Genomic DNA, 25,758 nt, shown 5'->3' on the forward strand with positions numbered 1-25,758 from the left:
GGCCCGGCACCATCACCTAAGGGCTAAAGTTCTCCCCTTGCATCTACCAGAATTCCATATGGGTGTCCCGGCTGCTCCACTTTCCAGTCAGCTCCCTGCTTGTACCCTGGGAAAGCAGTTGAGGACAGCCCAAAGCCTTGGAACCTTGCACCCACATGGGAGACCTGGCAGAAGCTCTTGGCTCCTGGCTTTGGATTGGCTCAGCTCTGTTCATTGCGGCCACTTGGTGAGTGAATCAGTAGATGGAAGTTCTTTCTGTCTTTCCTTCTCTCTGTAGATCTGACTTTCCAGTATAAATAATAAGTAAATAAATAAATATTAAAAAAAAAGTACTAGTCTCAATTGACAGTCACTCATGTAATGTATCTTTAGGTACTTCTTAAAGGAAAGGGGAGACCAAAGGAGACAGTACAAGGAAGGGGGACACAACATAGACTTGCATTAATCAGCCGCATTCAATTCAGTACATAATAGTATACAATAATTAAAAATAGTTTCTATGAGGGGACTTCAGAAACATGCATAGAATGAGAAAATTAAAGGTATATTTCAAACTGTTTGCTCCAAAATAAACTTATGTTTTAAATAATTGTTTGTGAACTTTTTGAGTACCCTTGTACAACTAAGTGCAATAAAACTTCTTATTGAAAATAAGCCTTGGTAAAACCTTAAAATGAGGGCCTGGCACGGTAGCCTAGCAGCTAAAGTCCTCACCTTGCATTAGTCAGAATCCCATGTGGGTGCAGGTTCTAATCCCAGCAGCTCCGCTTCCCTTCCAGCTCCCTCTTGTGGCCTGGGAAAGCAGTTGAGGACAGCCCAAAGCCTTGGAACCCTGCATCCACGTCGGAGACCTGGAATAAGCTTTTGGATCCTGGCATCGGACTGGCTCAGCTCTGGCTGTTGTGGCCACTTGGGGAGTGAATCGTTGGATGGAATATCTTTTAATCTCTCTTCCTCTCTGTATATCTCATTTTCCAATAAAAAGAAATCTTTTTAAAAAATGTAAAATGAACATATAAGTCTGTAAACTACTTATTTATATTTGTGCCAACCTTACATGTTCAGAATACTATACAATAATGTTAATCATACATGTAGCCATGACTGTAGAATTAACTGGACAGAGCTGGGTCTTCAGGTCCAGTTTCTGTGACTTCAAAGTTGGTATTCATAATCATGTCATCCACTGCTTTTCAGTATATATAAAAGGATGTAAACATAGGCAGAGTGAACTGCACAAACTCCTAGTAGCATGGCACATTCTTATCTTTCCATGAGCACTCAAATGGGTATCTTATACCTCTATACTTCATGATTGAGTAGAATAAAAATTTTAAATATGAAACCTATTTGTTTGCTGTTAAACATACCCACTGAGGTCAAAGTTGAATTGATATATAAACTTCATTTTGGTTTTTCTTTTTTTAAAAGGCAGAGATGCAGAGAGAACCTTTATATGCTGATCCACTTGCCGGATGTGGCTGGAGCTAGGGCTGGAGTTGGAGCTAGAGCTGGAGCTGGAGCTAGGGCTGGAGCTGGGAGCTAGGGCTGGGGCTGGGGCTAGGGCTGGAGCTGGAGCTAGGGCTGGAGCTGTAGCTAGGGCTGGGGCTAGGGCTGGAGCTGGAGCTAGGGCTGGAGCTGGGGCTGGGGCTGGGGCTAGGGCTGGAGCTGTAGCTAGGGCTGGGGCTAGGGCTGGAGCTGGGGCTAGGGCTGGAGCTGGGGCTGGAGCTGGGGCTGGAGCTGGGGCTAGGGCTGGAGCTGTAGCTAGGGCTGTAGCTAGGGCTGTAGCTGGGGCTGGAGCTAGGGCTGGAGCTAGGGCTGGAGCTGGGGCTAGGGCTGGGGCTGGGGCTGGAGCTGGGGCTGAGCCAGGCTGAAGGCAGCCTGGCAGTGATATGCGATGGCATTCTTTCTACAAGCTTGTAACAAACTAGGCTGAAACTAGGAGACAGCAACTCAACACAAGTCTCCAAAGTAGATGGTAGGGACCTGAATATTTCAGCCTTCCCTTGCTGCTTTCCAAGGTATGCATTAGCATGAAGCTGGAATTGGGAGCAGAGCTGTGGTTCACCAGGCATTCCAATATGTAGATGGGTAGTACCAACTTTACTTGATTTTGAAGTATACTTCAGTATCAATGCATTTACATATTTCAAAAAAATACATAAAGCACTTCAGTAACGGCTGCTGATACAGTTTATTAAAAAAAAAAGTGCTCTTTACTACTTCAAATGAATATAAACTAGTGAATTTAAATTACATCTTCTCTATAATGGTAAATACAAATGACATTTTATAAAGACTGCAATGCCAAAAACGTAGGTTTATCTTAAATGTGAAATGCAGTATAACTATTTCATGTCTTCGTTTTAAAGCTAATACTTTCCAAATACTAATTATGTGCCAGTTAAGATTGTATATGTATTCATATATTAGTTAATCTTTAATACACTCTCTATGATCTATATACTATAAACCCTATTTTACAGACATGGAACTGAGCACACACAGGCTTATAAATTTGTCTCAAGATAGTCTAGGAACAATAAAATCTGAGCTCTTATACTGAACACAGTTATTTAAAAGAGCAAAGTCGAAAAATTATTTATGGGTTTAACATTAAAGGTCATGAACACAATATATCCAACTTGATTTTTCATGTAAGGAATACAACTAAGAAAATAATTATCTATACATTTTTCCAATATGGGTTAGAGTACAAAGTCCTAAGCACCACCACTTGGGGAAATGAACCAGCAGATGGAAAATCTGCCCTTTTCTCTCGAGTCTGCGTTTCAAATAAATACATCTTTAAAAATACATAAGTAGAAATAAAATAAGCCCACAACCCAGGACATCATTCTTGCTACAAACACAGTTTAACATGCAAATAAACAAAAAACAAAACTCCTAAACCTCAGGTCTCTATCTGGGTTCTTTTAAATGGAGCCTGACTTCTGAAAGCAAGATTGAGTTCAGGGGTGTGTCACAGCAAGTTAGGCAACATCCAGGATGTCTTGTCCCATATGGGCACCAGTGTGAGTCTCAGCTTCACTTGTTTTTTTTTTTTTTAAAGATTTATTTATTTATTTGAAAGTCAGATATACAGAGAGGAGGAGAGACAGAGAGGAAGATCTTCTGTCCGATGATTCACTCCCTAAGTGAGCGCAATGGCCGATGCTATGCCGGTCCAAAGCCAGGATCCAGGAACTTCTTCCAGGTCTCCCATGTGGTGCAGGGTCCCAAAGCTTTGGGATGTCCTCAACTGCTTTCCCAGGCCACAAGCAGGGAGCTGGATGGGAAGTGGAGCTGCTGGGATTAGAACTGGCGCCCATATGGGATCCCAGGGCGTTCAAAGCTAGGACTTTAGCCGCTAGGCCATGCCGCAGGGCCCTCGGCTTCACTTGTGGTGTAGTTCCCTACTGCTGCCCTGGGGAAACAACAATCGATGCTCAAATGGGAAACCTGGAAGAACCTCCTGGCTTTGGCTTGGCACAATTCTGGCCACTGAGGCCAAATGGGGGACTGAACCGGCAGATGGGAGATCTCTCTTTTGTAACTCTTTCAAATAAATAAACCTTATAAAAAAGATAAAATAAAGCATGTTCATATTCCAAGAGCAGCCCCAAATCCTGCTGCATTTTAGCACACTTCAGACTTAACATAGTTTATTTTCCCCTGAGTTGTTCTGTTTCCTTGTTTGTAAGAAGAGACAAAAAACCTTTCACATGAACAGATGACAGTAAAACCTTAGACCACAAGTATAATTCACAGCTCTTCCGTTTAAAAAATAACTTTAACTAACTGAAAGGCAGTTGCAACTGAAAGGCGGTTGCAGAGACAAAGAGAGAGACAAAGCTCTCCCATCCTCCCCAAATAATCCCAAGAGCTGGTCTGGGTCAAGCTGAAGCCAGAAGCCTAGAATTGCAGCTGGTCTACCAGCTGTTTGGCAGGTGCCCACAAACACCACCTTCTGCTGCCATCCCAGGCACGTAGCCGGGAATCCAGTCAGCACTATTCCGGGATGCAAGCATTATAGAGGGCAGGTTAACTTGCTTCACCAAAATGCTGCCCAGGGATATCATGCTTGTGACATTCTCTGACATTTTACTGTGAAATATGCCGACTGTTCGTTACTACAATTTTGCAATTTTACACTAGAGTCCTGATTTTCTCTTTATTTCTTTCAGTCTTGTATTCTGAGTTGCTGAAAGTAATATATCTGAAAAATATTTTCAGAAAGGGAATAAAATGTTATGCCCAAGCATGTTTCTTTAGTGGTTACACTTAAGTGATGGTTAGGATTGATTTCCAGATTTAAAATAATACACTTCAGGTAAAACTCATCCTTGAAATGGGAAAACCAAATCTTTGTCCTTATCCTTTACTGATAAAATGTACTTGTTTCTTGCAGTTTATAGGATTAAAAACAAAATAACTCCTTAGAGTTGGGATGGACTTAACCGTGGGGGTTTTGGTACCTCCTGCCCTACCCTGCCAGCCTTTTGTATTAAATAAAAAGGACCTGGTGGCTAAAGTCCTCATCTTGCACACGATGGAATCCCATATGGGCACTGGTTCTAATCCCAGCAGCCCTGCTTCCCATCCAGCTCCCTGCTTGTGGCCTGGGAAAGCAGTCGAGGATGGCCCAAAGCTTTGGGACCCTGTACTCGCATGGGAGACCCAAAAGAGGCTCCTGGCTCCTGGCTTCAAATTAGCTCAGCTCTAGCCATTGCAGCTACTTGGAGAGAGAACCAGCAGACAAAGACCTTTCTCTCTGTCTTTCCTCCTCTCTGTATATATGCCTTTCCAATAAAAATGAAGAAATTTTTAAAAATAACAAATTAATTAATTAAAAATCCCCTTTGGTCTAAAATCTAATTCTGTGCTTAGTTAAGGGAAGCTTTCTTCAAAGAAAAAGTACTTTATTCCTGATATTTGCTCCTTTAGTAGAACTAAGAACATTTTTCCATACTATTTCCTAATATTTCCAACAGCATTTGCCTTCTATAATTTCTCTGCTGCCCTCTCTTAATCTTGACTTAGCAACAGCTAAGTGAATAGCTAATACAACAATGCCTGAACTATTCTTTAGTTTACTTTAGGAATCATGTGTATTTTGAATCCCAAAGGTGTACATGGGCTTTCACTAATCTCTTTCCACCGTGGTTTTTTTTTTGGGGGGGGTTAGTTTCATGGGCTGGCTTGGCTGCCCTCTGGAATCCCCCAGCATAATGAGAACTTATCTTTTGGGTCTCCTACTATATTTTCCAGAATCTACCATTGTGTTTGTTTATCTTGGCCATTCTTGTCTCTCATTCAGTTGATTTGCCTTACATCTATGAATTTTTTTGTTTGTTTGTTATTCTTCAGAAGGCTTGTGGAGTCTCCTTGTTTGTAGTGATCTGAATAACCTCCGCCTTCAAACTGACACCTCTGCGTTTGGGAGCCTCCTTAAGGGGAAGGCTTTATGCCATCAAGTCTCCTCTAAATGTATTTTGAGTGGCTCTTTCATTATGCAACAGTTCAATAATGAAAATCAGTAAAAGACTACAAATTGAACTGTTACTTATATAGACTAGTGAAAGAAGTAACATCAGAAAAATATGTCAGCATTTTTCAAAAACAAATTTTAGAGGTTTTACCTTTCCAAATCAATTAAGGAATGTAGTGTAAGGACATACAAATTAAAAAAAAAACCCAACAAACTAGATAATTTCATAGTCTCAAATTTCTAAACATTGGGGTCAACATTATGGTACAATAGTTTAAGCCAAAGCTTGAAATGCTAGCATCAATACTGCAGCTCTGGTTTGAGTCCAGCTGTCCTGCTTCAGATCTAGTTTCCCTCAGCTGATAATGGCTGAAGTTCTTGAGGCCTGCCACCCAAATGGGACACCCAGCTGGAATCCCTGGCTCCTTGCTTGTGCCTGCCTCAGACTTGATCCTTGCGGCCATTTGGGGAGTGAACCAGTCGATGAAAGCTCTCTCCCTGCCTCTTTTTCTCTGTCTCTCCCTATCACTCGGCTTTGCAAATAAATAAGGGGGAGGGGGCGGAGAAGAAGAAGAAAAGAAAGAAACCTAAACCTCAATTTCCTGAAATAAAGTTCAGATGTTTTAATTCTACCTTATAAGGGAAAAGAAGTCATACATCTATGTATTTGAAAATAAGTAAGTAAGCCAGATGAGAACTTACTTTCACACAGATAATGGTAAGGAAATCACAGTTAAGAATTTAGGGGTGAGGGGGGAGGGAAGAGAATGTAAATAGTAGCCGAAAATAGCAGGTCTAAAGCAAGATATACATGAGAAAATCATGTTAAGATGGACTATTAATTCCAGCAGTCAGTCATTACAAAACGTTTTTCTTCTATTAAATGGCCAGTAACAAAGAAACTGATTTAGTTAACGAAAATTTTTTTTCCTGAAATCAAGACTGGTATCACTACAAAAACTTTGATGTCACTAAAGGAAACCGACAAAATCACCCAGTCTCAGCTATTATATTATAAACATATATTATTACATGGAGGTCCTTTACCATGACTACATAAATAGCTATGGACAATAATGAAATAGCTATAGCTGAACTCATTTAAATGCATATATAATTTTAGTGTCAAGCTTCTTGTTTTTATTTTTCTGCCCAAATGTACCTTTTATGGTGTTTTAGTCATTCACATTCAGCAAGATCTCACCAGTAAAATTATGTGACAGACTCACTTTAAGCTGTTAGGCATTGTCTGAAATTCAGTTTCTAATCAAAGTCACCAAATTCACATTTTAAACAACAGAAAAGCCCATTCGCTTCAGTATTTCTTAGACGTAATTTTACACGCTTTGGACAAAAACACTTGAAATTTTTTTATGACATTTTTAAAAACTTTAAAGACAGGTATTTAAGCAGACTACTATTTTAGGTAACACAAAAGTGACTTACATTAATCTGCAGCCAGCCAGAAAACACCACAGCTGAAACCATAATTCCCCATTTATTTTGGGTGTGTGTGTGTGTGTTTGTGTGTTTGTGTGTTTCGTGTGTCTGTGCAAAAGGGAAGGAAGGAGGGAAGGAGGCAGGAAAAGAAATAGGATAAGGTCAAACCTGAAGAGTAGATGTAATTTTTATAGATATTGCTAGGAGCACCAATATAGTTCCCTTAAAGCACTAAACCTGGCATTAAAAATGCTTAGATTTTGGCATTAGCAAGACATAGTTAACTCAATAAAACACACAATGAAAACTATTAATGATTATCACAAAACACAACCGTATTGGTTTGGTTTTCTTAAGATGCAAGACATTGTTGATACTTGTATTTAAAAGTTTAAAAAACTCAATTTGGAGGCCAGCGTATCAAGCACACCAGTTGTGTGTTGCAAAGCAGAGAAAAGAATGTAGAGCATGCAGAACATAAAAACAGAACTTCTTTTAACAGGTAAGTGGTCATGGAACAAAAGCACACCTCACTGCCTGTCACGCTGTAAGCTCCAGCTTTCGCTCACACACGTCTAAGCACTGATTTAATTTGCTTGAAGCACTCACATCACAGGGTTATGTGACAAGTGAGCTACTCGACAGTTTCAGGAAGAGGATTACTAAAGAAGGTGGTCAGTCTTAGTTAAATGAAGTAAGATTCTTGCGTTATAAACAGGCTGTGATTTTCTCATATGAAGTCTAACTCCTACCACCTAACAAATACACTGGAAGCTGTTAAACGGAAGAAAATGCCATTTACATTTTATGTTAAAAGGGAGAATTCTTTAATTCTAACTATACTAACATGCAGACTCTTTTACTCCAGGAAATGATTTAACAAATCAAAATCCCTAATGATCAAATATGTTGATATATTAGGATATTTAAAATATTCTATACAATCTCTTCTTGACATTCTCTATAGTTCTAAGGTTAAAAGGTCTGACTTAGAATGTCCTGAGGTGATGTTTCATTCTAGTTATTGGTGAACTGTAAACATCACTAAATTGTAATCTATTTCACTAAAAAAATTCTGGACTATTTTGGATCTCTTAATTTGTCAACTTATTAATTCCACAATAATTTGCCAATAATCAAATTTCACAGTTCCTGAAATATAAAGCTGAGGAAGTAAGTTTTATAAATTATGACAATAGATTTATAAGAGTAAAATTTACTATTTCAACACTGAGAAGATGAAGTTTCAAACACTGGTCATTTTGTGTATTTTTATTGCAGAAATGCACTCAATAAATACCAGTGGGTAACAATATTTACTGCTTTACAGAGTATTTGTCTTATGGTTGGTCTAAAAACTAGCTTCTACACTTATTATGATGGATAATTTCCTGTGAGAAAACCTTACCAGCTGACTAAGACACAAAACCAGACTATAGACAAAGTAACATAAGAACAAAGTGAATAGCTCCTATAACAATGCGTGATATTTTAAGTTTTGTCCATAGGTACTCTCTTTACATAATGAAATTAATATCTAACAAAGCTGTAAACAAACCTCTACTTTGGTAATTAGTTGAGTGTTAAGATGTATGAGAGGGTGAACTATGTAATATAGTTACCCATTTCTCTACTACTACAATTATGGTTTATAAGCATGATCTGACTCTCTGAATATGATTAAGGTTTCAGCATAGCAAGAAGTAATTATTTGTAGCAAACAATATTATTAGAATTTCTGTATAAAAAGATAATGGAAGAAGATCATTAGAAAAGGGCAGAAGTTGGGGGAAAATGACTTAAGAATTATGCAAACTGTGCCACCTATTCAGATACAACTAAGCCGTATTAACTAGGACATGTAACCTCTAACAATATCCTAAGCCTCCGATATGTATGATATAAAACTGCTACTCAAATGATGGTCCATGAAGTGAGACTGTGAATTGTTTATCACTGATCTGATTTGAAATAACTTTGCCACAAAAGGAAACCACTGCATCACTAAGCACACTCCTACTTCAGCTGACATTTCGGCCTTTTGGATGAGGTAAGCAAGACAGTGATTTACACTCCAGCACAAGCCACTTATCCTGAGCACTGGAATATATGTGGTTGTTTCACTGGCGTGAAGCAGAATGCCCAGTGAAATAAACCATAGTTCAGATTTTACATGGAGGATGTCCTTTTATCTACTCCACATTTTTTAAGTTCTAAAATTCAGTCTTGTCTATTTTCTAACTTTGTTACACTTAAAGTGCATCTGTCACATGGATGACATGATGTATCGGATGGATAACAATGCTACCAGCCTTCACACAAACAGCGATGGGCAGTTAAATTAGTTCTTGAGTAAATATTATTAATGTTCTGAATTTAAATTGAATAAAGTTCAGTAAAGTCTAGAAGGACCTCATGTAAATAAAGCAATAAATGTTGGGTTTTTTCATCAGTCTTTTTCAGCAACTCCAAAATCTTTGTATGATACTTACTGATGATTTTTGCATCATTTCTTGAGGGAGACTGATCAACAATAACTCAGGTACATTCACCATGTGGAAAATAAATATTCTGAAAAATCAACACATAGCTGATGAACACATGAAGCAATCAATTTCGATAAAGATCAAAAAGGTTTGATGTGTTCTGCCATAATTAAATGTGTTAAGTTGATATAAAATACATTTCTCCTATGGGAAAAATCTGTTGTACTTCTTTCTAACACACACTTTATAACAAAAGCTGCTTTACACTGCCCATTTTCTGAGATGAAACTTAAGTTTGTAGCCAGAACAGGTAGAATCAACACACCATACAAAAACTGTCTACTCTCTGTATTTTCTTTACAGATACCAGTGGAACTTAAGTTATTATTATCGTGACTCCACACTGGCTTTTAGTGTGTAACTGCCAGATTTATTTACAAGTATTTGAAAGCAGGAGTAAACTAGATGTTCTTAGTATTTCTGTTTTTGTGATTGATCACACATTCTATGCTTAATGCCAAATACACAATGGGTGCTTAAGAACAGTTACTGGATAACTGACAGAGAAAATAAACAGGAGAGTGGAACAGCTCCCAATAAGACTTTTATTGTGTGTGAAAAGGTGTTATGCATTAGTTAAAACAGAAGAGAAAGAAAAGGAATGTCAATGGAGAAGTACGTTTCATTTTGGTGTACTGATTTTTGTGTGGAAACCAGATGTAATATCCAGGGCGGTTGAATACCTCAGTTTGACAGCTAAGATAAAGTTCTAAAGCGGATATATATCTGAATGTTCTTATCATATAAGCAGAAGTCAAAATTTGAAACACAGTTGAAATGTATCTGGGAGAATATGAAGAGGGTTTAGAAAGTAAAATCTTTGGGAAAACCAACACAGGGTTGCAAAAGAAAGAAAAGAGGTAAAAAGGAAACAAAAGGTATTAGCAGCATGTTTGACAATAAAAATGGGCTCCATGTAGTAGTCAGTCTACAGTCTACTTCAGCAAGGTTAGCTGTGGAAAGGCACACAGGATTCAATAAACAGGAATACACGGGATGAAAATTTTGTCAAGAGTATTCATATATTTACATGCAAAAAATATATCACTGGATTGTGTGAGTCTCTGCTTCTACCATTCAAATCACCCATCACTTCTCTGTCAATTTTCCCTTAAAATACATGCCTCACCAGCCTGGTCTGCATCCTCCCAGACATTTGCAACAAGCTCATGTGAGCAGTGTTTACATGATTTTACACAAACAAGTCTGTGTATGTGTCTTTTGGAAAAAAAAAAAAAAAGAATATCTGGTTACTGGTGTTGTGTTACAGTGTGCTAAGCTGTTTTCTGAGAAGCCAGCACCCTCTGTGGGTACCAGTTAGAGTTCTGGGTGCTCTGCTTCCGGTCCAGCATCCTGCTGATATGTCGGAGAAAGTAATGGAAGACAGTCTAACTGTGTAGGTCCCTGCAAGAGATCTGAGTAGAGCTCTGGGCTGCTGGCTTCGACCTAGACCAGCACCTGCTGTTGCAGTCACTTGGGGAGTGACCCAGAGGACGGAAGACAATATGTCAATAAGTCTGCTTAAAAAAAAAAAGGAACAGCATCTTATGAAAATCTTTCCAAGTAACTGAAACTCAAAGGATGGCCCTGATCTACTGTTTTCTGGTTCTATAAAAATCTGTGAATAGCTATATCTTAATTTCTTCAACAAGTGGCCTGGTGATGATTATGCACCTTCTCCGTCACTGAAGAGAGTACTGTAATAAAGATGAGGTACTCTTAGAAATGTGATTTTTAGATGAAGAACTCTAGGTATTTTAAAGTATGATTTGTATGATGGTAAATTCCGAACCAGAAGTAGAGAGGATGTCACATTTGTATTCTATCTCAGTGCCAATGACCATCAATCTCTAGAAAATTGAGCTCCAGCCTGGGTACCAGCATCCTGTATCAGAGTGCCGCGATTCAAGTCCTGGCTCTACTCTGAACCCAACCTCCTGCTAACATAAACTGTATGGGAGAATCTACGAAGTTCTGTAAAACCTTGCTTGAATACTATAAACTGTTAAGTTTAAAAAAAAAAAAGAAATGGAGTTAAAATATACTTAATTAAATTCAGAAAAAAAATGCTAACCTTTCCAGGAATTAGGGACAGAAGGGATGAGTAAATAAATTTGGGGTTCTAGGTGGTTCCACACAAATTTTTAAATATTTTTTCTTTTTCTCTGAAATGATGATGGAATTTATTAGAATACATAAAATGCATATTTTAATTACTGTACATTTTGTTATATAAGATCCAATAGCCTCATATTTCAATATATACCTCTAAAATGATAAGAGCGCATATGCTTTGTGGCTATTGTCAGATTTTTTTTAAAGGATGTTATTAATTTTTATACTCCCCCATTAGGCAACCACTTACATAGGCTGTTGGATTATCATCCATTGTTTCTTTTTTATGGAAAAGATACCTACTGATATGCTTTTAAATCATTCAATGCCTGTAATTACCTTTGCTTTACTTCAAAAGGTGAATATCTAGACAGGTACAGGGTTCTTCAGCTATAGTTCTTTTATTTGTTCTTTTAATCTGTCTTATCCACATAGGTGCCAGGGACCCTACCACCTGAACTATCTCGGAGTGTGCATTAGAAACTGGAACTGGGAGGAGAAGCAGGACTCAAATTCAGGCACTTTCAGATGGGAAATGAGCATTCCAGTCGCCATACCAAATACTCACCCTCTATTCATCTTATGCTCCTATAAAGGCTTACAAATGTTCACTTTTCTTTTGATTAGATTTGTTGGGAATTTGGTAGAGCTGCCCAGACAAGCAACTTGTAGTTTTATTCAGTTTTGTTTTCTTATACATTTAAAAAATGTTTCCTAATCATTATGTTTTGCTTTTTATTCATTCCTTGCTTTTCTCTTTAGATCCATTTTTGTCTTTCCTTTGATTTCCTTATTAAAGCTTATTCTCATTCTAAGCTTAATGATTATGTTATGAACTTTTGCTGAACAGAGCATAAATTTGTCCTACTCCTGTAAGTACTGTTATATATAAAACATTTACAGTCATAGGGCAAGTGCAGCGGTGTATCAGACTAATCCTGCACCTGCACCCAGAAACCCATATGTGCACTGCATGTGTTCCAACAGCTACACCTTCATCTAGCTCCTGGCTAACAGCCTGGGAAAGCAGCAGAGAATGGCTCAAATCCTTGATCCCCTGCTCCCATGTGGGTGACCGAGAGGAAGCTCCTGGCCTCAGATCAGCTCAGCTCTGGCTGTTGCAGAAAGCTGGGTAGTGAACTGGCACATGGAAGATATTCTCTTGGTTTCTCCTTCCTATAAATCTGCTTTTCCAATAAAAAAATATTTTTTTTCTTAAAAAATTGTATTCTTTCAATTGCTTTTCCTTTGGAAAGATAATTTAACTGTATTATGTGAAAATAAGTGTTGGAACCCTGTGTCTCAAAACTACAGACATTAGCCCCTTACATTCTGGAAATGGCTGCAATTAAAGGAATATGGCTTGATTCCCTCAAATATAACATAAAATTAAAATTTAATCACTTAATGAAAAATTTTTTAAGACATGGTTGTTTGCATGACTAAAACCTGATTTTTCTTTGATTTCTGAAAATATAGTAAATGCTTCCAATCTGTATAAAGATTTCCATCAATATAGGAAGATCTTTTATCTGTTATGTTATTAATGTTTCTAAAATTCCACAAATGCTCAGTTTTGCACAATATTCTTTGAAATCTTTTTAAAAATATATTTTTAAAAGACAGTGCTCCCAACCAATGTTCAATCACCAAAATCATAGCTAAACTGTAATCATAATTTATTAATGCAAGAGAGAGACATGAAGGCTAGCAGCTCTGTAATTCACAACAGAATACTGAAAAGAAGTCACAGTAACAGCACGCTTGAAGATAATGAAGGAAAACTCCAGCAATTCATGGTAAAAATCACAGAAATCTGTCAATAGTACTACAGTTTCATTAAACAAGCTACATGCAGCAAACACCAAGACTGTAATCATTTTAACTAAACATTATCCTAATGACAGTTAGTACTAAGGTACTCAAACATTTAACGTACTACAAACCAGCCCAGATTGTTCTATTAAATGTCTTATCAAGCAGTTCAACACAAATTATTTCAAACGAACCTGTGTAACTTTCATCATCATCTGACAAAGGCACCTCTCTTTTCAGCAGTAATTCCAATTCTTCTGTGTCTGCTACATCCACAGGGCGCTCCCCATGTTTATTAGCTTGAAATGGGTTTCCACCATGACGAAGTAATAGTTTCACTATCTGTAACATTGAACCACAGAAGTTATTTCCTCCCACATATATCATTTCAACCATCCTCTTGGTACACAACACCCTTGTGTTCTCAATCTACATTACCAACCATTCCTCAGTGTCTAACAATTATTCTCTCAATTACATTTTAACTGAAATTTCTCTTCCAACTGATGACCTTATTGTTCCAAAATTTGTAAACAGGGCTCCTCAGAATTTAATCTCATCATTTTGTTTTATTTATATCAACAAAAATATGTTGTGCCTATTAATAACTGCTGTTCCAAGTGGTGCTGATAAATCAGTAAGCTCCCCGGACTTTTCAAATGTGTACTCTAAAGAGAACTTGAAAAGTGTTAATGTTATTTATCTCCACCAAGCATTAGGGAATCTTTAAAAAGATTTTTTAACATGTAATATTTGCATATTTTTACAGAGCACAAATCAGTATTTCAACAAGTATAAACACTAAAACCCTCAAGGTAGCCTTTCTATTTCCTTGTTTTTCAAAGAACCATTTACTTGTTTGAAAGGCAGAGTTACACATAGAGAAGAGAGACTGGAAATCTTCTAAGCACTGGTTTACTCTCCAAATGGCGACGACTACAGGGCTAAGTGGAAGCCAGGAGCTTCATCTGGCTCTCCTCATATGTAACGGCTCAAGTACTTGGATCATCTTCTGCTTTCTCAGAAGTATTATTAGCAAGGGTGGGAAGTGGATTAGCCAGGACTCCAAGCTGTGTTGAGCAATGGCTTTACTTGCTATGGCACAACACCAGCCAGCCCCTCTTTATCTTTCCTTTGTGTCTGGAAAAGCAGCTACAGGATGGCAGTACTTGGGACATGAAGACCAAGTTCTTGGGTTACTCTAGTCCTAGCAGTTGCAGCCATTTGGAGAGTCAACCAGTAGACAGACGATCTCCCTTTCTCCAATTCTGCCTTTAAAAATAAACAAATAAATAAATAAATAAAGAGAGAGACAGAGGATGGGGCAAAGAGGCAGCGAGAGAGAGAGAGAGAGAGAGAGAGAGAGAGAATGAGTCAAGAGTTGCAGTTGAACCCACATAGTCCAATATGCAATGGAGGCATTTTAACTCCCATGCTAAGTGCTTACTCCCTATTTCTAATTTTGTATTTATTACTGTGAAATTTTTCTCACAGGAGCTTTCCACACCAAACTTCAGGGTTCACAAAACCAGGGTCTTTATGAAGTTAGCTCTTACTTCTTTTTCATTTGTTCCCCCTCTTAATGTTCTTCATTTCTGTATTTTTCACCCATTCTTGCTTAGGTATTTTTTTTAAAAAGAAGCAAAAAATCCACTTGGAAGGGTTACAGAGTATAGAGCAAGACAGAGATAGTCTCTCCTTTGCTTCCCTCCCCAGACAGCCACAAGACTAGGACTGGGCCAGGCCAAGGGAACTAATCACTTGGACTATATCTTCTGCTACTTTCCCCAGATCATTATGAAGGCGCTGGACTGGAAGTCTTGAACCAGTGCCCATTTGGGATATCACCACTGTAAGCAGCAGCTTTACCTGCTACACCACAAGGCAGGCCACAGTTGGATTCTTAAGAAAACCCAAATTTTTACAGCTCATGTCTCTTTGTCCCTAAAACAAAATAAAACGAATGGAAAAGAAATAAAACAGAATAAGAAATTTTGTTCAAAGCTGCTTCCTCCTTGTCTCACTGATGTTTCTTTTCTTCACAATCAAGTTTCTGTTAGGAAGTTCATTCTCAGCAGCCTGGGCTTTTTCTTCATTGGCCCTTTGCTCTCCTAGGGTAACTGCTAGCATCAGCAATGCACACATTAACAGTGCAGCAATTTGGGTCTCAGCTCTACTTCTGATTCCAGCTTGATGCTAATGCAGGCCTTGGCAGAAACAAGTGACGGCTCTATTTGCTAAGTCCCTGCCACCCATTTGAGAAACCTGGACTGTGTTCCCAGCTTTCACCCTGACCAAAGTCTGACCTAGATCTGGTCACTGTGGATATCTGAGAGTGAATCAGAAGATAAGAGCTCTTTCTGCCCCTCTCTCTGCCTATCAAGTAACTTCTTTTAAAGGAGAAATAAAACATGTCTTTCAAAAGAAAGTTTGCACAAATGTCCTAAAACAGATATTTATTTAATTTATCATCAAGGTAGCAATTTTAAATGAGATACAATTCATGAATTTAAAATGAACTAAATACAGCAAAAATGTTGATTATTGTGGAAAATCTGAGCTATAACAACACACAAAGATGAAACATTTACTCATGATTCCAACTAGATGAGCTAGTTCTCCAAGGCTGAGCTGAAGAACTGTCCCCGACACTTGTCATCATGCGGTACGTCAGCCACCAAGGTGCTGCAGAGGGTTGAGGAGAGGCTAGTCTTTGCATCTCAACAGAACTTCCAGAGGTAACTGGGAACACGTCACATCCCGAGAGTCAGTGCTGCACTAACTTGTGGTTTATAATTTGTCTCTTCTAAATAAAATGTGAGTAAATTATGACTCACAAATCAAATCTAGTCAGTTAACCAAGAACAGTCTGTATACAAAGTTTTAAAGGGGCAGGAAAAGAAGGGAGAGGCAACAGTGAGAGAGAGAGGCCTATAAAGCCACTCTTCCCTGGTGAACCCTTTGCAGAAATATCTGCCTTGCCCCATTCTTGGTCAGGGGCTGGTCAGTGCTTTAAATCCAAAAGGCTAATTTTTTTCTTCTATTCCTTATTCTTGTGAGTATGTTTCTTATCTCCTCTTGCTATTATTTTATGGGTCTAAGAGATTCACTGAAGTAAAAAATATTTAGTCATTGTAAAAGTTAGTGTATAAATGCAGTAAAATTTTTATGAGCTCCAACTTTTCCATTTTTAGGCCCCAGAATGAGAAAATAAAATAAAGCATGTTGATGTTCCTCAAAGATTTCTGTTCTCTTCAGGAATTAATCAACAAATATTTCCTGCCTGTGATAAGTTAAGTATAGCTGGTTAATTCAAACATCCTTGAAAAACTCTAACACAAGTAAATAATTATTGTGCAGAATTATTTATTCAAAAAAAGGACTTCAGGCAACATAAGGCTGCATAAACATGCAATAAATTAGTAGTTGGTAAAAGTGGGATTAAAAATTATATTGTGTAGGAAGAGAATAAGGATAGTACAAAAATGGGTATGATGAGGTACTTGCACACTTGCAAAAAATCAGGTTGTAAGAAAAGTTATATTCATTCTCTTGATCTAAATGATTCAGACTTGGGCACAGAATTTATTTTCCTGACCCTCCTTGCTTAGTAATACTTTCTGGATGGTTAAGGCAGTTGTCACCAGTACCAAGTGAAAAGAAATGCAACTCTCTGTTAGAGGCTCAGAAGACAGAGCAGCTCTTCAGAAATGCAGTTTCTGGTAGTTCTCATTATTTCCCTCCTCCTCCTCAGGCAGAAGTGAATAACAGGGAGAAAACAGCTCTCAGTAGCATTTGAATTGTGCCTCCTACTATCTGAGGCATGTTGGTGGGAGGAAAAGCAAAGGGCTCTTGAAAACAGCATGCCAGTCTTCCTCTGGAAAAACTAGAAATGTTATTGCAGTCTTTGTGAGAACATGAGCTCAAAGGTCACTTCTGGAAATATTCTGCACCTCTGTAATGTTCAGAAACTTATAGTCAAAGAATGTTTTATTTAGAAGGCATACTTATTTAAAGAAAACATTTCTTATTTAAGAAAACATTTCTATAAAATAAAGGAAAATTATTCATCTTCAATAAGACTTTACTTACAGAATAAAAAGCACATGTTTAAAATATCAGAGCCAAAAATCAGTTTCTGATAATTTCAAAAAGAAAAGAAAAAAAGTCCACATATCTTGTAATGTCTAATGTTTAATCGGAACTTTGACATTCTTCCTATCGTCACCCCATCCCATCTATTAATCAATTTGCTCTCTCTTCCTCCTATCCACACCAAATCAGGGCATTTATCTGACAAGTAGTTCCCCAGTCAGCAACAGAAGCCACCACAAAACACCTTCACGCATGGTGTTCAATGGAATGCAGGAAATAAGAGTAAACTACACTGGAGTAAGCCAGTACAAGGAAGCACCACCACACAACTAGGCACACACTTAAAGGAAAGAATGCTCTGGTGTTAAGCAAGGAAAATTTAGGAAAAATAGTATGTACATATATTGTTATTCAGCATTAGAATTTCTTTAGTGAGGAACATGTAAACATAACTTATAAAAGCACGTAAATAAGAAAAACATCACAATTTCTCTATTTTTATTTCTAAAATAGTTTGGTAGATTTGAAAAAGTAACATCTTTTTATCTTTTACCTTTGATATGTCTATAATAGATTTCAAGGTTTGTTTGATGTACGGCATCAATTTTTCCTTCAAACATGCTCTTTAAATAGGTGTTATATATGGAATAACGATGAAGAAACAGATATTCAGAGAAGAACAGTAATTTGATTAAGAACATACTGCTAGTAAACGAGGCAGGCCAAAACTGACCCATATCTAAACTGCCTCTAAATTTCATTTTTATATCAACCACAATAACATGTTTTAAAAGACAGTCAGCAGGACCAGCACTACGATGAAGCAGATAAAGCTGTTACCTGTGACACTAAAGTAAGGTAACTTGATCAGTGTCTCAACTGCAAAGCTATAAAAACACCCATTCCTTGAATTTGTATTTGATAATATGCAATTTAGATTATTTTCTTTATTATACTTACATCTCTGTGCCCACTACTGGCAGAATCATGGAGTGGAGTGTCATCATCTAACCCTTGTGTGTTAACATCTGCTCCAGCTGCTATCAGTACTTTAGCCACATCATAATATCCAACATTGCAGGCTTCATGCAATGGTGTCCAACCTAGAGTTAGAACATCAACTTAACACATGGTTCCCAAGCACTAATTCTAAGACAAAGGCTTTTCAGGTATATTCCTATGTGTGACGTATCAACTCTGCACTGCACATAGTGCAAAGGCAAAAAGGAATAAAGAAATTTTTTAATACAAACACCTAAGAATAATCATTTAAACAAAGTTTATTCAACAGATCATTTCCATTGGGGAAAACTTATATCACCAACGTATTAAGTATTCATTCTCAGCATCAAATGCACACTAGTTTTAACAATCATCTGAATAAAAGAGAAAAATAACAAAAAAAAAAGGAGGCAAAATATAAATAAGCTTGTTTGGAGTCTGTCAGTACACAATGGTTTTATTCAGTAACAGAAGGGTTTTCTCCTGTTTTAAAAAAATCATTCTTTATAGTCATTTTAACTATAACTAATAATAATAGCTTTAATAATAAAAGGTCACATGTTCACAAAAAGCTATTAGAAACCACTAAAAGTACAAATAAATAAATAAATAAATAAATTGGATTTAACAATTTTAAAAATCCAGCATACCTACTAGTTTTCCCCTATAGTTAGAAAAATGTTTAACTTATTTCTTCCACTGTATCAAGCTTAAGTGACTCCTTATATCACTGTTCTTATTCTACAGGATGGTATCTGCTCATCAAATACACCATCATTTATTTCAACAAGTTCCTATCAGCAAGGATTTGGAGGACTGCTAGTTTTCAATATTAAAAACAATACTACAAGATGATCCTTACAATTAAGTCTACCTATAAACAATGACAAATATTTAACACAAATCCTTAGGAGTGAAACTCTCAAAGTGAAACTGTTTTCAAGGCTTTTGACAAGCAATATTAAGACCTATTCGCTAAAGCATACTGCATATCATTGCTGTCCCCATTCACCCCAAATACAGAAATCAAACTCAGATGTGTCAATAGTGAAAATAGGTTACCTGAGGGCTCTCTTAAGAATCTTTCAGTTGCTAAGACTTGGGCCCAGTGGGGTAGCCTAGCAGCTAAAGTCCTCACCTTGAAGGTGCCAGGATCCCATACGGACACAGGTTCTAAACCCGGCAGTCCTGCTTCCCATCCAGCTCCCTGCTTGTGGCCTGGGAAAGCAGTGGAGGACAGCCCAAAGCCTTGGGACCCTGCACCCACATGGGAGATACAGCTCTGGTCTCCTGGCTTCAGATTGGCTCAGGTCTGGCTGCTGTGGCTACTTGGGGAGTGGATCATCGGACAGAAAATCTTCTTCTCTGTCTCTCCTCTCCGTGTATCTGACTTTCCAATAAAAATAAATAAATCTTTAAAAAAAATTTTCAAAGCCAAATGAAAACAGACAGAAGAGTTATCTGACAACAAGATGTTCTACTGTTACTATTGAGTATGAAAAAAATCAAACAATTTTTTTCACTTTCACTTGTCATATTGTGAAATAATTAGGTTGACACACTTAGTTTTAGTAAATAAACAAATAAACAAAAAAAACAAACACCAAAAAAAAAAAAGGCTCTCATATATTCCTAATTGTAATATCAATTGACATAGGATTTTCTGGTGGGCAATCTGCCTGTACATCAAAAAATTTTAATGTTTAGATTTAGCAGTTCCAATTCCCTGCAATACTACACAAAGATGTTTGCATAGGGTGCTCACTACCATACTGCCTATATAAATGCAGCAATTAAAAATGAAAGATATGTTGTTACACATACACACAAATACAGACACAAACAGACAGAAAATCTGTCAAACCTCAGGCAGTATGCAGAACCATAATGATATAAATGGAATAATTTCACCTCTTTAAACAAAAACCTATATATTAGCAACTATTCACTTACATATGTAATAATGGGAATACACGATAGGATAACCTTCAGATGATTACTATTTCTATGGAGGAGAGAGGGTAGGACAGTGTACTCTGAAGTTAAGAGGAATTTCTATATTATTCTCTGCATACTTTTAGTTTGAAGGCTGAACAGTAATAATGCATTGGTATGCTATGTGAGTTATTAAAATGAAAAGAGTGTAATTCTTAGATTTTTCATGTTCATTTATAAATGTTCTTCAGAGAATTTGAACTGTGAAACAATTATACATTTAAAGTCACATTAATAGATTCCTAAACTGAAATAAGCTCTATAGCATAACACATCAACTAAAATGTAAGTATTAATATATAAAAATCTAAACCATTACTGACATCAAATTGTAGCAGAGCTCAGAGTTTTATGTATACATCCCAAAAGGTTTATAATAAAAAAATACTTGTAGAACCTTTCCTTTCAGCAATAAAAGGAAATCTGTTTAAAAATTTAGTTTCTGATTATTGGTCTGGAATTAATCTCTTCTTACCTGCAAAATCCTTCACATTCACATTTGCCCCTAAACTTATTAATTCTTTGACTTGCTTCACATCTCCTCGAATAGCTGCCATGTGTAAAGGAGTTTCACCACGTTCATTTCTTTTATTAACTTTATCTTTTTGTCGAGACGAAGAACTGGGAGTTTTCTTCTGGGTTGGTGTGGTTTGTGATGGGTGATTTGGTGTAGAATCTGTAATAAAAAGTAACCAAAGTTCTAGCCTATATATTTTGTATACTTATTTAAAGATTTTTATGGGTAATATGCTAATTTCCTGGAACATAGGGAAGATTTTTCCATCGTAACAACCCAATACTTGACTTGGATTATATATTAATAAATTGACCCAAATACATGAAATAAATCTTCCTTTCAGGTAGTCAAATATCATGTCAAATAAAATATGTTACTTTGTCAATTCACAAAATCAGGTCAAAATTAAAGTATGAAGTATGATATTTTATAGAAGTGTTCGCCGAATGAATAATTTGATTACCTACCAAAAAGCATGTTTTTACTGGGCTGTCATTCTAACACCTAGATACACTGAAGCTGATTGCTGGAGTAAGTATCTCGGTCTCAGACAAAGCATTAGAATTTTCATCAGATTTTAAGCACAAGTTAAAGTCATGGATGGTTTTAGGTCAGTCTTGCAAAATGCCTATAAAACTTAGAAACCCCATCCCTGGCTAATACAGGTATCGGGGATGTCAGCTAATGGATAGATTTCTTTCTCATTCTATGAATCTCAAACAAATACAAGTATTTTCTAAAAGGGTTGAAATCTTGTCACTTGCAACAAAAAGGATAACAGTCGATCAATAATTGAAATAAGCCAAACAGAAACATTAAGGCCTGCACTGTCTCCCTCAAAAGTTTAAGCTGATTTCATACAAGTTAAAAATTAAATAATGGTTACCAGAAGGTGGGGAAAGTAGAAAGGAGGAAAAGATGGGATATGATTGATTAATGTGTATGAAACTGTAGTCCGACAAGCCGAAAAAGTTTTAGTGTTGCACTGTTTATTAAAGTGACCACAGACAATAATGCACTGTTTATTTATCTTCAAACACAAACATATAAAAAAACGTTTTGAGTGTTCTCACCATAAGGAAATGTTAAGTATTTGAGGGGAAAGATCAGTCTATCCTGAAGAGATACTGCATCTAATGTCTAATGCTTGGACATTAGACAATATATCTACATGTAGTGAAACACTACATGGTACTCTATACATAAATGCAAGTAAAATTTTGTTTGAAGCCTAAGCAGAAAGACAGGGACATAATCACACTCAGGGGAAGCAATAACAAGAATGAATACCCTTATTTGCTGCTGTACTCCTCACTGCTGGCGGGGGGCTGAATCCAGAAACTCAACCTCAGTCTCCCATATGAATGGCAGGGACCCAGATTGTTGAGTTACCTCCTGACATCTCCAAAGATAACACATCAGCAGGAAGCTGGAATCAAGAGTGGGAACTGAACCCAAGATACATCATATTTGATGTATTCCAAGTAGTGTTTTAAGTATTAGAAAAAACACTAATCTCAGCCATTTTTGCCGGTTAAAATTTTTTGTTTTAGCTCTGTAAAAATACCTTTAATTTGGTCAGTCTTCACCAAGCTGGAGGTAGAAAAGGTGGGAGAAATCAAAACAAAATATTCTGCTTTAAAAAGGAGGCCCTCAGGAACCAGTGCCATGGCACGTATATTAAGCCTCCACCTGTGGTGCTGGCATCCCATAGGAGCGATGGCTCAAGTCTCAGCTGCTCCACTTCTGACCCAGTTTAGTACTAATATGCTTGGGAAAAAACAGTGAAATATGGCTCAAATACTTGGGCCCTGGTACCCACTTGGGAGTCCCAAAAGAATCTCCTGGTTCCTGGCTTTGCATTGGCCTAGCTCTGGTTGTTGTGGCCATTTGGGAATAAACCAGTAGGTAGAAGAGTTTAAATTAAAAACAGAAACAAAAACAAAAAACAAAAAAAGGAGACCCTCAACAATAATTTAAAAGGAATTTTTGTATCATAGGAATTTTATCCTTGTAAAAATCAACTCGTAACAAGTATATATAATATATATATGAATATATATATTTATGGGGTACAAGTGATATCTCAACACCCACTGATCAAATCACAAAAATTAGCATTTTCGTGTCTTTATCATTTATTTGCAGCCTTTGAGCTCCTCTCTTCATAAAGTGTGAGTATTCAAAAAGTTCACAGTATATATTAAGAAAAAATAACACATACTTTTCAAAATGTGCTTGCTCCAAAATAAGTTAACTTTTTAAAAAAAGACTCATCTATTTTTATTTGAAAGGCAGATTTACAGAAAGGAACTTTCACCTGTTAATTCATCCCACAAACGGTCAGGGACCCAACCCAAGGGCCCGAGCCATCCTCTGTGGCCTTTTCAGGTCACAAGCAAGGAGCTGGGTGGGAAACGGAGCAGCCAGGACACAAACTGGCGTCCTTTTGAGGTGCCAATGCCACAAACGTGTGAAGCCACAGTGCTGGTCCCTGAAATTGTCTCTTCCCATGAGCTTTTTGAAGTATCCTCATATATTAAGCTATCGTATTTACTGTCAGCCTACTGTGTGGTGGGACATTAACCATTTGTATTCCCATTACCCCGATCACAATCCCTCCTCTCCCCCACAGCTGCTAACCTCTAGCAATCACTATTCAGATCAACTGGTTTCTTTAGTTTTCACATGAGGGAGAATATGCAGTATTTATCTTCCTGCCTGACTTAATTCATTTAAGATAATCTAAAATGTTTTTAGAACTGAAAAATTAGATAAGCTCATACTCTGCTTGACACCATGAAACTCAAAACTCTTAAAATTTAACTGTTTTCCACTGAGAGTCAGTATCAGGGACAGGTGTATGATTCACTAATTCGGTAATACAAGCGTCTTACTGTCTGGTCTCCAGGCCCAGCTCTGCTCTGCTTCCACCTTCCCGCTCACGTTATCCTAGGGGTCAGCAGCTGGTGACTCACTTGCGCGAGCCCCCCCCCCCCCCACCTAAATGGGAGCTCAGAATGAGGTTTCAGCCCTGCCCAAACCAGTTTATTTTTGAGCATTTGAGAAATAAAACAACAGATGAAGACTTTTGTGTCTGTTTTTCAAATAAAAAGAAACAAAAATATTTTTAAAAGAGTATGTAGGAGAAATTTCCAGGAAAAATATTTCTTTTCAATAAATTTCATCAAGTTGTGTTGCATTCCCCAGAAATACATAAAGTCTTTGAATTCAGCCAAAAGAAATCTTTTCTCCATACAAAAATGATTTATTTCCTCGTATTAGTCAACTATATACTTCAAAATTTTTAATATTTTTAGTTGTCAGAATGCATAGCTAGGTTCAATGCTTTAACGAACAAGTATTTACTGAATGTCCACTAAGTATTAAGTGCAAAGATTCTTATTCTTGCATGGCTTGTAATCCAGTGGATGATATAGATGACACACACTTGCTACATAAATAATCATTCAACGATGAACAGATGTTATAGGTAACGGACTAAATCCAAGAAAGAATCAAAAAATTAAAAGTAGTCAAAAATAACCATGAAAACAAGGCTGCTTGGGAAAAATTCAAACACGTTAAATCAATGTTGGCAGGTGTCACCTGGACTGTTGTCTCTCGCCGTCATCTGCATAAGAAGTGCCATCTGCTTCCTCTCAGAGAGTGGGTAACCAAAAAGGATGCTAACTGGTGTAGATTTCTTATTTCCAGCTTCCTTTTTTGTTTTCTTCTTTTCGGGACCTTCTTTCTCTGAAATTATTATAAAACACATAAGAACTTTAAACAAATGTATGTAGGTACTCAGAAGCAAAGGCAATTTTATTCACATTTACTATCCATGTATAAGGATTATGTATAAAATGAGCTAGTCCTAGATATATATCAGCATAAAGCAATATTCTTCTTGAATGCATAAAACACTCTTAATTCAGAAAATTAGTATTTGGAAACTTATTCAAGTAAAATCTATATTGTACTGATCTGTTCTATTAAAACGTAACTTCTTCAATAATGTTTCATGTATTCCTTAGTAGTCATCCCTTGATAGCCACAGGAAATTTGTTCCAACACACCCTTCCACTCTCTCAAGATACCAAAACCGATGCATACTCAAGTCCTCACACACACACACGCACACTCACAAACTGGAATGGATAGGCAGAGAACAACAAGGAAGGCTTGGTCAGCATGTACTCACACACACCTTACTAGGTAGGACACGGGGATTAAGTACTCCTCACCAAGGTATGGAAGATTTCTCTGCACACCCTTCCTAAAACTGTTTCGCACCTCAATTGTTGAAATGTCATTGAAATAGTCACAGAAAGTTGTTAAGGCCTTGCATCCAATTTTGACATATCGGTTGCTCAATACTGTGTCAATTTATCTCTTAACGTTATTAATTGTTGCTGATGTTATGTTGGGGCTTTTAATTGACCGGGATTTTGCTTTGTTGGCTCTGCCTTCGGACTGGGGAGGGTCTCCCCAAGAAGCTGCTGAACTTGACCGGACAATAAGATGCTGGACTCTATGCTTGGTGTATGCTTGCAAGAAGGAATCTCAACTATACTTGAACTGTGGTTACGCAACGGTGGGGGAGGAACCCACCATGGGGGGAGGGTTAGGAGAAGGGTGGGGGGAATCCCAGTGCCTATATAGAACTGTGTCACATAATATAATGTAATTAAAATAATAATAAAATTATAAAAAAAGTGTGTAGCATCTGCATATAACCT

General features: G+C 37.3%; 1 protein-coding gene across 6 annotated transcripts in view; it reads right to left on the reverse strand.

The window, feature by feature from the left end:
* Positions 1 to 25,758, reverse strand: part of ANKRD12 (ankyrin repeat domain 12) — a 109,637-nt gene that overhangs the window by 36,948 nt on the left and 46,931 nt on the right. For all 6 annotated transcript variants that reach the window (XM_040970543.1, XM_040970544.1, XM_040970545.1 and 3 more), the window contains 4 exons: positions 24,626 to 24,772; positions 20,975 to 21,175; positions 18,463 to 18,605; positions 13,602 to 13,749 (listed from right to left, as the gene is read on the reverse strand). In XM_040970543.1, coding sequence (XP_040826477.1) covers positions 13,602 to 13,749; positions 18,463 to 18,605; positions 20,975 to 21,175; positions 24,626 to 24,772 — 639 coding nt within the window. The remainder of the gene's footprint in view (positions 1 to 13,601; positions 13,750 to 18,462; positions 18,606 to 20,974; positions 21,176 to 24,625; positions 24,773 to 25,758) is intronic.

Source organism: Ochotona curzoniae, unplaced genomic scaffold, assembly GCF_017591425.1.
Source record: "Ochotona curzoniae isolate NIBS_2020 unplaced genomic scaffold, NIBS_Ocur_1.0 scaffold_4812, whole genome shotgun sequence".
Lineage (NCBI taxonomy): Eukaryota > Metazoa > Chordata > Mammalia > Lagomorpha > Ochotonidae > Ochotona > Ochotona curzoniae.